General features: G+C 38.6%; 1 protein-coding gene across 1 annotated transcript in view; it reads right to left on the bottom strand.

Moving 5' to 3' along the window:
* grm8a (glutamate receptor, metabotropic 8a) overlaps positions 1–12,744 on the bottom strand; it is a 406,688-nt gene that overhangs the window by 158,157 nt on the left and 235,787 nt on the right. Inside the window, exons 12-13 of the mRNA XM_078242882.1 lie at positions 11,159–11,299; positions 10,580–10,689 (exon numbers count right to left, since the gene is read on the bottom strand). Of these exons, the coding sequence (XP_078099008.1) occupies positions 10,580–10,689; positions 11,159–11,299 (251 nt within the window). The remainder of the gene's footprint in view (positions 1–10,579; positions 10,690–11,158; positions 11,300–12,744) is intronic.

The following is a 12,744-nucleotide window of genomic DNA, read 5'->3' as shown; positions in this document are numbered from 1 at the left end:
CTCAACTTCTTGGGGGTCATCTTTGCAAGATTTAAAAAAAAATTCTGATTCTTGACTTTTTCAACATCTTGCATGCCAATAGTTGCAGCCGAGTTGCTAGCCCTTACGCGGTCAAACTTTCAGTTTCGGTGCTGGTAACGTTAGATGACAGCTAAGGCGAAGCGCCATGATTAAGTGAGGGAGGCTGTGACATGTTTTTCCGTCTGTCTGTCTATCGATTTCAGTACCCGGAAAAGTGCCGCACCTAGGCCTACACACACACACACACACACACACACACACACACACACACACACACACACACACACACACAACAAACAGTGCTCCATCTGATAAGGAATTATAATTAATGGGATGCATAAATGATGTGTGATTCCTATTCCATATTTCATGGGCTATTCGGGATTTTTGGGGTAATGCATGTATAATAATAATAAAAAAATAGAAACATTCGAATCCTGATTGGGATGTTGATTATCATGGGGTATATAACGATTGAAGCTTTGAAACACTCGGGTCAGCCCTAGTAAAAAATCATATTAATAATACAATACTTTCACTTAAAACTGAATAAATGTTCAGGACTGGTAATATTAGTAAAACAAAACACATCTGTCAAATGAATCAGCAATGCTTATACAGTTCAAATGCATCTGGACAACTACTACTAACTGCTTACATTTCTGAATTTAAATTAGCATTACATATGCAAATGAAGGAAACAGCTTAACTCTGGCTTGCCTCCTCTCTGTTAAGGGAAACAACACGGTAGGCTGTAAAAGTCACTTAAATGTGTCACATCCTGTGAGTCAGGATTCAAAGCTCATTTTATTTTAACTGCACTTGTTTATGTCGCAGAAAACAGTTTGGAACAGCATGTTCCCAACAGTGTGGACAGGATACACATACGCACACCTACTCTGACAGTGACACAGTGAAACACCAACAGCATATTCAAATCACCTGATCTTATTCTAGCTTAACAAGCCAACAACTTTAAAACTAATCGCAAAACAGTTATTTTTTTACATGCAGACAAAGGAGTGGAAGCACTGCTGTGTCTTTCTTGTACAGTATTCACATACAGGTGCTCTCTATGGATATTCCGGGTGCTCTGTGTTTACTTCATCCTGTGAAGGGCTCATTGCATGGGTGGAAACTGGACTTGTGCAAAATTAAAATGCCTTTATTTTACATAGCATGTCAAATACGGGGTGCCTTGGATTGATTTTAAAGGAGACATGCATTTTTACATTTTTTTAATTTAGACCAGTTTCCACCCATGCAATGAGTCCTTCACAGGAAGAAGTTATTTTTGTACACCGTGGTTTTGTGCATGCCGACCAATTGAAAATTAAACTGATTTGTATAACAATCCCCAGTTGTTATTTTACACTTCTGTGTAAGTAACTGGGGTTAAGAGAAATCAATGAGGTGTTAAGACTAACAGGTTTAGTAGTCTAAGTAAGTCTAATAGATCGAAAGGGTTTAAATTCGCAACAAGGTTTATTCACAGCTACTGCAATATTGTCCTCTATGTTTCTATTTTGTGTTCTTTTTCATTTCTAAACCAGCTTGTGTATAGCAAGTAACAATAAGCTCTATGTTCAACACATGGTTTCCTTGAGAACTCCCAATGTATCTATTTTAATTCTGCATCAGTAATCACACTCACAAAAACTGGAAAAGTGCCCGCACTGGCGTCAGCCAGCTGTATCTTCAACAGGCATGCAAACATCTGCAAGAACCAGGATCCGTTTCACTGGTGAGTCTATTTAAGGTAATAGCTTCCCCTGGCACAGGCCATCTGACAGAGCTAATTACGATAAAGTCTCGGCTGGGAGGTTTTGCACGCTGCCTGAGAAACCTTAGAACACAGAGAAACAGGCTGTTTTTCATTCTTTGTTTTCCCTCTCAAATCACTGTTCCGTTCCTTAAGCACTCTTAACTCCCAAATGGAGGCCTTCCTCATTAAAGGGATGGAAGCATTTTAAATTTCTCTTCCTCCTCCTCAGCACAACAGTGTAGGAAGCACTTGATTGACAGGTGAGACATTTCTGTCGTTGGCGTCTCTCCCAGGTGTCCCGTTTCCTCACAGGGGTATGTTTATACAAGTAGACACACATGCACAGAGAACTAACGGAAACAATTGTGCATGCACACTCACAAAAAGGAATGACTGGAAGTGTACACAGCCACACACACACACTGCCACAGTGTTGTTGATGCATTTACGTGTCCCAAAAGACGACCTGCAAAAATTAGGAACTGTGAAGTGATTGGGGAGCAAAAATATAATAGGCAGAGGGTTCGTAATATCGGTAAAGATAGTTACCGTCATCGCTACAAATACTCTTAAAACGCATATCCATTATTCTCAATTTATTTAGATTCAGTATTTGCGCAAAGTCTCTAAATATTTGATGTCTTAAAGCTGCAATTGTTCAGGGCTAGACTAACATACACTATCTGAAAATACTGTGAATACTGTTTATTTAGATAACTGTGTGTGTGTGTGTGTGTGTGTGTGTGTGTGTGTGTATGTATATGTGTATGTGTATATGTGTGTGTGTGTGTGTGTGTGTGTGTGTGTGTGTGTGTGTGTGTGTGTGTGTGTGTGTGTTTGTTCCAGGTTCAAACTCACATAGTGTTGTACTAAATAAAATACTAAACTGGAAATAGGAAAATAAAAATAATGATTGTAATTCTCTGGACAAACTACTTTTGATTCTCCAGTGCCAGTCAATCCTATTAGCAATGAGATAAAGAAGAATAAAATTTAAAAAAAATGCCTCCCCTTTGGTCAAATTCAATAAAAATGATATTTGAATACATGAATAAATTCAATACTAAAACAATCTTCCTCTAAACTCCAGATTACATGGTTATCTGCTCAAGGTTTAGGATATGGAGGACAGTTATAGACTAAATGAAGCAATGTAATTCTATTACAGTATAGAGTGCCTGGAGAGAGAGGAGCAAAGTAATTAAAACTTTTTTGAAACCAAACTACAGATCATCTTGAGGAATTTGTTGGGAAAGTAATAACTTAGGCTTCCCACATAGATTGTTTTTATGGATGCACACTGGCGTGAAACATTTCTATAAAGTTCAAAAAAAAAAAAGAACAGAAGGTCAGGCAGAAAAAAATAGGTTGGGATAAGTTCAAAACTATACTTTTCAATTGACATTCCCTAACCGCCTCCACCAAAAAACAATTTTTCCTAACATTACTATTATTACTATTAACATAACGACCGTAACTAGGAACAGCAGGCCTGTCAAGCTTTGGATTTCCCCATGTTGTGTATGCAGCACTAGTAAACTAGCCTGACATCGCCAGACCAAATCTCAAATGTGAATCAGTTTGGAACCTCACTCTTAGATTTGTCCGTATCCCAGGCAACTAGTAAACTACAAGATAACAATGTTGTTTCTATATCTACCCTTCCATGTCTTCTCTATGGATCATCTACTGGAGCGTGTTCAACCACCTGATGGAGTTGGGGTTTGCTTAATTAGCTAGCTAGCTACAGTTAAACAATTAAATCTGCTAATAACAACTGTATTGTCAGACAGCAAAATGGGGTGTCGCCAGCTAGAAATGAGAAAGCTGTTTTTGTCTCTCTCTGTCTAAAATCAAGCCACGCAATCCGCCACGCAATCCGCCACTGATTATTATAAAGTGCATATGTGCCACGCAAGAACAGAAGGCTTGACAGGCGGAGCAACAGTCAAATCTAGTGTGCAGACACAAGGATACAAATTAACATTTCTTATGGGATACAAATTAACATTTCTTATGGGATACAAATTAACATTTCTTATGCTAACAACCAAAAATGAAATTACTTGTTTGATTTCTGATGGGCAGAGGTGTGTAATGCTAGCCAAAGTAATGTGAAAATATGAAAAAGGTGTTGTTAGCCATGTGAGATGAAATGTAAATTGCGTAATTTTCAGTACTTCATTTTGTTTTATGGCATCAAACTGTGGTCAGATCAGACGGTTTGTCTTTTAATTATACAGATTAAATCCCAGAAATGCTTAGAAAAGACTACAAGATGTCGTCATTTATTTCATTTTATGGTTCTGAGTATCATAAAATGGTAATGTCAATCTAGGACTACTGCTTGAAGAGACTGCCAGCAGAAACCTTGATGAATAACTCAAATTAAATGGTAGTATTGAATATTTTAGTACTCGTTTACCTGTCAGTGTGATTCCTAGCAGAGATTGTGAGATGCTTGATGAATACGACCCAGATCAGGACCCTCTAACTGACTGACATCTGGTCTGGATACCATGGTGACAGCATCCACAAAGCCAATCAGCCCTGCAGACTCAATTCTCCATCCACATAGACACACATCACATGGTGGTCAACCATCTGTTTTTTTTTGCAACACACACTGGCATACTTAAACACACTTCAAGTGAAAAGAGGTGTGATTTCAAAAAGATAGCAGTTTTCTTCAGCCGCCCACTGTGTTCTCTTTCATTGGCCACACTGGCAGCAGTCTGAGATGGTAATTGAATTAGTGGGCTGGAAACAACATGGATTATTACCTCTGTTGGAAAGCATTCTCTGCATACTGCCTACAGTACGGTTTGCAGTCAAAATGAGCCAATAGTGTCTAAACATAACAAACCAACATATACTGATCGGAAAACTAAAAAAGTATTTTAATTAATGAGAAAATACAGGAGTAGTTTGTGTTTTCTTCCTCCAAGTTGTTAAGCTAGATGTCCAGCATTATAGCTTCTGCAGCGAGGTATTGCTTTCTCCTAATAGAAAAGGTAATTAGGTGTTTTTTTACCTAACAAGGTCCCAGTGGAACAATGCCTAATCAGGTCGCCATTAAAAAAAGCCCATTACTCAAAGCTAAGGTCAATGGAAGGAAAAGACACACTTTGTTTCCTTTGTGTTCAACAATGCCTTGAATGTGGATTGACCTGGGATCAGTTATGATGGTGTGCTTGATTAATTGTAATATTAAGATCCTTTTAATATTTTTGATTCAGTAAAATCTGATGTTTTTTTTAATAGCAAGCTTAAAACAAAAACTGGTGTTAATGTAATGTTAGGAGGTTTAATTGCATCTTAAGCACCCTTGCAATTCAAAAACCTTAATTGAACTCATTTGAGTGCAAACAAAGGTTTCCAGTACACATAAAAGTAACAAAACACTTTGAGGAAATAAATGAAACCTAATAGGCAGAAAGCTAATTCTATTTAAAGCTAATAGTATTTGTTGTATTCATGACTTCAAATTTGGCTCACAATTTATGGCATGTCTCATTCTGTTCAAACACATACATTTGAATATTAAGTGATCATTAATTGTTAGTAGTTGCAGTTATAAATCTTTATTATGGACCTATCTGTCTGAAATAAAGTTAAATTGATGAATACATTTTATACACACAGTCTTGTGAGTAATGCCTTGACATCAATTAACCTGCTTGTTTCCTGAACAGTACGCACACAGTCTGGGTGCTCCGCGTGCAGTCTTACACCTGCGGCGAGCTGTGCTGCACAGCTGAGTGTGTGCTCGGGGGGATGTGCGCAGACACCTGACGTACCCTGACCCTGAAAAAACAGCTGAATTTTCAATTACGTGTAGTCTAAAATTTACATAGAGATAAGATTACTTGCATTTCAAAGTGGGTGTTTTAAACTAACGACACGATTGTGGGTACTGTATCTGCCTCGGTGGCTTTTTAAAATGAAATTTGATCATAGTAGATTTCATACATAATACTAAGCCCTGGAAATGTCATATTGGCCAGCACCTTTGTCAGGCCCTATTGTCGAAGTTGTCACGTTAAGTATTACCTTTTAATGTACAGCAGCCTACAAGAACACTGATATCATGGCTCCTAAAAAGTGCCTCTTAGTAATATGTACAGTAGTATATACTTTTAGATGGGTTATGGTTGGTTTATGATCAGTCTTCCACACCTGTGCTTTGTCACTGTTGTCAGGCTGCTTCACTGCTAATTATCCGCATCAAATCCATTCTGTACACGAACTAGCTGTATCACTCACTTACTGAAGTGACAACGAGGTCCAAACATCCACCATCTGGTTTCTTTGCAGGAAACACTGGCCGACTCTCCCGACACATTTACATGCGTGATGACAAACAAGTGTTGAAGGACGCAGGCCTAGATCCCTCGACAGTTATCCATTTCATCACATTTGTCAGACAGCTAATCCTTTGTTTACATCAACGGTGTGACAGAAAACTGAAGTTACCGACATCTGCTTCAGATGGGGATTTCCCTACAATACCCAGAGTAACTTTTGATGTGAACAATCCAGAAAGTATGGAGAGTCATGGTGATAGCGCGAGCAAGGGACATTCTACACACAAGAAAAGATGAGAGTTGAATGCAACATTTTGGCTGCATTCTCCAATGTTCTTTTTTCGTCTATAGGACAAATATAAAATTATGGACAGCTAAAGGGTAAGAGGAACCAAAAACAGTCAAATACACATAGTTAGTGTGCTTTTATATGAAGACTTTCACATGAATCAAAGTAGGAAGCCTTGCAGAAAATGTGGCTATCAGCTGTAGAACACTATATACACGGTACATAGGGTAAAATAGCTATGAGCACTCAGTTGCCATGGTGTACACACAAACTGCCACTATTGTCTGTAATAGTTAGTATTTGGCTTATGAACGAGTTCCCTGAGGCTTAGGGTCATGAAACAGGCTTCAAATCTTTCCTGAGCAGCTACCAGTAAATAAGCAGGTAGGAGTTTAGTGTTTTGCTTAAGGGCATTTGGGATTTGGCCGTTGAAAAAATACAATGCCAGCTGCAGAAATTATAGCTTTGATTTTATATTTATGGTACAAGGCTTTTTCTTCTCTACACAACAACCCCGTAATCGAGGGAGCATTTCATGGCATTCAGAAGAGACTACAAACGTACTACAAATTCACAAGAACACACTCACAGAATTTTTACACCTTTTCATCTGACATCTATGTGTAGGGCACGCCATCCTCACGTAATGGTGTGATTTGTCCTTTCATTTTGCCTTCAGCACTATCGATTGTTTCTCTCCAACAAGAATGGATTCACTGATGCAGTTGACGGTTTATTTCTTAGCTCTCATGTTTTTATTTGAAGGTTGGGCATCTGGTAGGTTGTTGCAGGTGTACAGAGAGGGGAATTCTGTCCACTTTGCTCTAATATCTATCTCTTTCTATCCCTGTAGGCCTTCTTTCTGGCAGATTTCTCCCATCAAAATCTTGTCAGTGAGGAGATCACCACACTGCCGAGGGACAGTTGAGGAGGAGGCCGGAAGTGACCTTGGAGCATTTAATGGAAATAAATGAAATATAAGAACAAACTGTGCTAAAATCAGAGAGATCCTTTCTGCTAGATAAAACCAAGGGATTTGCCAAATTATGGGATTTATTAGAGAATCAAAAGAATGTTGGAGCAGAGTAAGGAACTGTCCTACTGTTCTGTCATAGCATGCTAACATTTGCTAAAGCACTAGACACAAAGTGCAGCTGAGGCTGAAGGTAGTGTCATAATGTCTTTATCAAAATATCGGATGAATAAAAGATTTGATCCACTGGATAAAAAGTCTGGGGATCACCAAGGTGATTACAATTCATCCTGAGAGGGACATGAAAATCTGTACCAATTCCAAGGCAATCTATCCAACAGTCGCCAAGCCATTTCATTCTGAAACACAAATGTCAACTTCACGGTAGCAGTAGAGGAAAACTCAGGGGACCAAAGTCATTAGGATTTATCAACTTTGGCTTCTGTGATTGTGCGTACAAAATGTTATATTGTACGCACTTATATGTTATATAATAGTTTAATAATTGAGGTGACCCCTTGTCTGTACACATTTCCATGGTAATCCATCCAATAGTTGTTAAGATATTTCAGTCTAGATCAAAGTATTGGGCTATTAAACTAAAAATGAGGAAAAAGAAATGAAAAAATTGCACAGTAATCTGCTTAAAGCATGATCGCTATACATATATATATCTACATCTACAAATAATAAGCAAGGTGCTGACGCGAAGCAGTGCCATAATTTGTAATCCATCCATTTATCTACAGATCATTTAAGACAGGATGTAATAACTAATCTGCTAAGGGATCACCGTCAAAACTACAAACGTACAAACAACCACCAATCTACACATTTGCAAAACATTCCTTTATTATAAATAAATCTCCTTTTTGTATAAAAACTGGCATGCTTCAACCATGGCATTTTACAGGTTCACAACCCAAGGCTACAACCCGGTTAGCCAAGACAGCAAGAGGGAACACACTCATCTCATTATGCAAGGGCAATCCATCAGACAACGGTGAGACAAGAATGAAAAAATCGTCACAACCACAAAAATACTTACAAGTAGAGAATAACAACAAACATGTTTGAGTCTCATAGATTTCCTCTTACATTTCTCTTTTTTAATATCTTTTAATATGTAATCTGTTAAATCTCTTTTCCGGCTCCACATTTGCCCGTTTAGATATTATGTTTGCATGGTTTCTGAGAGTTTTTTTTTTTGTTTTTTTTGTTTTGTTTTTTTAATGATTTTATGATTTTTTTTGTTGTTGTAGGTTTTAATAGTTACTCTGTCCACCACAGTGTCCTATGGTATGTCACTTTTTTCATGTCTCTTTTTTTTTTTAAACAGGTAAGTTCATGTTAGGACCAATGAGCTGTGAGCAGCGGGAAAGCAGGCACACTGACTTGCTGTTTATGTGGTCCCACCTCTCTGTGGTTTGATGCGGAACAATACAAAATGTCTCATGCTTGGATTCCATTGGGCGCTCAGTCTGTCCGCCAGTTCTTCGGCAAATCGGCTAAGAACGATGGCTCCTTCTTCCGCTTGGCACTGCCCCAAGACACGCCCCCCTCTCCTGTCCAATCCCTTTCTTCATCCTCTGTGGTCCCTTCAAATGGCATGATTGCTGTAGCTGACATATGTCGTCTTAGTTGATGAAGCTGCGTGAATACGAAAAGGGTGGAACATGGAAAGAAGGAAAGAAGATGATAAAAAGATGGGGCCAAGGTGTGAGGACAAGAAAAATGGAAAACAATAAATAAATAAATAAGGAGGGAAAGGGAAAATGAAAGAGAAGAGACATTTTGGAGATATGGAAGGTATGGAAGGAAAAGGAACAGAAGAAAGAGCAGTTGAGAGCAGATTTTGCTTCAGGTGGTCACGTTACAGTGTCACATACACAGTCCACCTGTTATGTCTTGTGTCCCTTCAAGCGTTCCATGGTAAATGTCAGTGTTTTCGCAGCCATGGCAGGCCTCTAACTGAGCCATTGTTATACTCTGATGCTTTCATACAACCCTTTCATTATTATTTTTTTTGTGTTTCGCCGTCACACTTTTAGAGTAATGGAAAAAGGTCCTTGATGATATATACTGTATAAATATATATATATATAGAGAGAGAGGCACGCAGACTTAAAAGGGGCACTCTTAAGCAAAATGTCAGTTACCAAAATTAAAGACTCGTGAACTTGCATTTAGCTAATCACTGTTACATAAATACATTTTGACCACCTTGGACCATATGGAACTTAATAATTTGCAATTTCATTGTTTGTTAAGTGAAGTATGTAAGGAGATTAAGACTAAGACTAAGTTGTTTAACTAATGGCTAAATGAATGACCTGTAACCTCCTGTCCTGACTGGTAAACATAGTTTGCCTTCACAGGTCTGAAACGTATTATACACCCGCAGTATTCATGGACTGCACAGAAACACGTGCACGGCAAAGCTGTGTTTTTGAGATTACTGATGGAGACACGTCTACAGTACATACACCACTTGAAATATGCAGAGAAATACACACACACACAATCCAAAGGACACACAAATCCACTTCCCCAGATTGATGGAGACTCATACAAGAACATGCGTGCATACATACACACTAACAGCTAATCATGCATGTGCATGCACTCACGCGCACATTCACATGCACTCCTGTCATTTCATCCGCAGATTGCTGACGTAGCAGAACCAGCTCGACACAAAATAGAGTTTCAAAGTGAATGTAACAACGCTTCACCGTCAATGCTAGGAGAAGACACAACATGCTATTTAAAAACGGTTAGTGTTGCAGCTGGTTTGCCACGCGAACAAAAAAACAACCGTGAAATTAATTTTAAAAATTCAAATTAAACTTTTACTTTAAATCAAAACGAAAGCCTCATGCAAACTGTACAACTAAGCATAAATGTACACAAGGTAAATTATTTGTTTCTTTGTTTGTATCGTGCTACTCCATCATGACATGCAATAAAAGTGATAATATTAATGTATTACCTACATGCTGGGAGAATGAGATCATACTAAATAACCCCATAAGAACAGCTGTATTCAGCTGTAACCTCTCTATATGTATGTGCATTATTGTACATATGTTTTAGCCTGGATCACTATGCGTGTATTTAAACTTTATATGGATTTATGTTATGTTATGTTTATATGTTATAAAAATGGGTCTGTTGATATAGTTCATTATATGTATAGTTATAAAACTTTAGTGTTCTCTTACTCACTGTTGGTCTCCATGCTCTCACATAGCTCGGTCTTCACCTCTCCGTTGGGCCGGTCTCCTCCCTTCTGGCTCAGTTTCCCTGACATGGCAGCAGCTGTCACAATTGCCTGCATCATCATGCATTCACATTCAGATCAATTGATTTTTTTAAGGAAAAAACCTCAAAACAAACGATGAAGGTGCTCTTCGGAAAGGGAACAAAAACTCCAAAGAGAATAAAGTTCCAAGGCACTCTTCTTGTGAAAAAATAAAAAGCCTTGATTTAGATGGCTATTTCATATCGAAATCTTACATTAAAAATAGAACTGGGTAGCAGCCCACGTTTATCGGCACAAAGCAGCCTTCTTTGATTTTATGAATTGATTTGAATGACGAATTGAATTAGTGTGGTACAAGTTCCGGTTTCATTCTTTAGTTTATGTAATTCCGTATAGTGTATTGTTAGATTTGTTATCCTCATTTCATCAGCATCGTTCATATCTATCATCAGTCAAAATATTAAATCAAACCGTTTGACATATGAAAAATATTACGGAAATGTAACATGTGAGACTCAAGTATTTTACTGCAACTCACCTTGAAGCTGCGTTTTCGTTTGGGTACGTTCTGCTCGGGGTGAAAGAGGATGATGTAGACCTTGGGCATGTAGAGCATCCCCAGAGACACGGAGGCAGACAGGCTGAGAGAGATGGTCAGGGTGGTAGTTTGGATATACATCTAGCAGAAGAGACACAGGGGGGCAGAAAGGAGAGGGAGTCATTTATCACATTTCAAGTTGTCAGAGAATGTCTGTGTAATCATCCAGCCACAGAATATGTCTGGTGAGGGAACAATGGGAAGGAATTATGGGAAGAGGGGGAAGACAGGACTTAAAGATTGGTCTAACAAGAGCAGAATTAGCAGAACATTTGGGAAGTGACAGCTACAGTGACACACAGGTAGGTAGATCAAATGGTATATGAAATGATGGCACCAGGGAAGTTGCTTAATTGCCCGTGTGCTGCAGAGCTTGTCTCTTTGTCTAAGAAAGTGAAATTATTTTTAGCATTTTTTTGGCAGGCTGAAGCACCAGATGGGTGTGGTTTATTGCATTAGGTAAGTCGATAGTGACGGAAATCGCACTTAATTAACTTTCAGATCTATTTCCCTGGAAGTTTGGGTGACGTCTGGCCTATATTAGACCCTTCAGGGATATACAACTTTACTTTTCAGAGATTGATTTGTTGGTGGACGACAGTTCACCTCCGAAAATCTGTGCATTTCTGTATTTTTTTAGTTCAGAGCAAGTTGAATGACTTCAGTCACATTGTCAGACAGACAGACAGATATTGTCCTGTACAGTAGACTAGACAGCACTAGTGAAAGGGTATAGTCAGTGGACTGAAGGACAGATACGGTGACGTGTACATGCACACAACTCTCTGTGGATGCTGTTTTTGAAGAAGTCCAGTAATTTAACCTGCAGCATGAACACAATCTGAAGTAAGTTACTTGTAAGAGAACTTTATGTTACAGCAAACTTCTCCAGGAGTCAGATCTCGTTAGTGGCTCAGTTGAGAACAGGAATCCTTCCCCTTGCTAGATAGTTGGTAGATTTAAAAACGTCCAAGAAGATAAAAGGTTGTGCAAACTATGTGAATTAGGAGAAGTTGAGAATGAATCCCATTCTCTTTTGTGTAGTCCTTATTATGATGAGTTAAGAACACCCATCTTCAATGAAATGTCTGTTCAAAATCCTGAAATGTTCTGGTGTACTGATGACGACCAAATGGAGTGGTTGTTTAGATTTAATGAATATAAGTTGGCGACTTTTGTCTATAAAGCATGGCAATAAAGACAGGAAGGTTTATTTGTTTAATTGATGTTGCTATTCTGGTATCTGGTCCCTTGTTATAAATAATGGTGTCTTGCAAGCCTGTTTGGGCTGGGTGTACTTTTTCTGTGCATGGCAAAATAATACCATTCATTAATTCATTCATTGTGCTATAGGCAGACATTGTTACATACACCAGACTAAATTAGACTATGTATGACCGCATTGATTCTGCCAAGTAAGTTGGAGGGCAGATATAATGAAACAAGATAGTCAGGCAGACACACTTCAGAGGACTGAGCACTAGTACTCAGGTCCTCAGTGAGTTTCAGAGAGTAGTTGGAGGAGG

Source organism: Sander vitreus, chromosome 23 (assembly GCF_031162955.1).
Source record: "Sander vitreus isolate 19-12246 chromosome 23, sanVit1, whole genome shotgun sequence".
NCBI lineage: Eukaryota > Metazoa > Chordata > Actinopteri > Perciformes > Percidae > Sander > Sander vitreus.
Note: the sequence above shows the minus strand (reverse complement) of the source record. Positions and strands in the feature narration are given on the sequence as shown.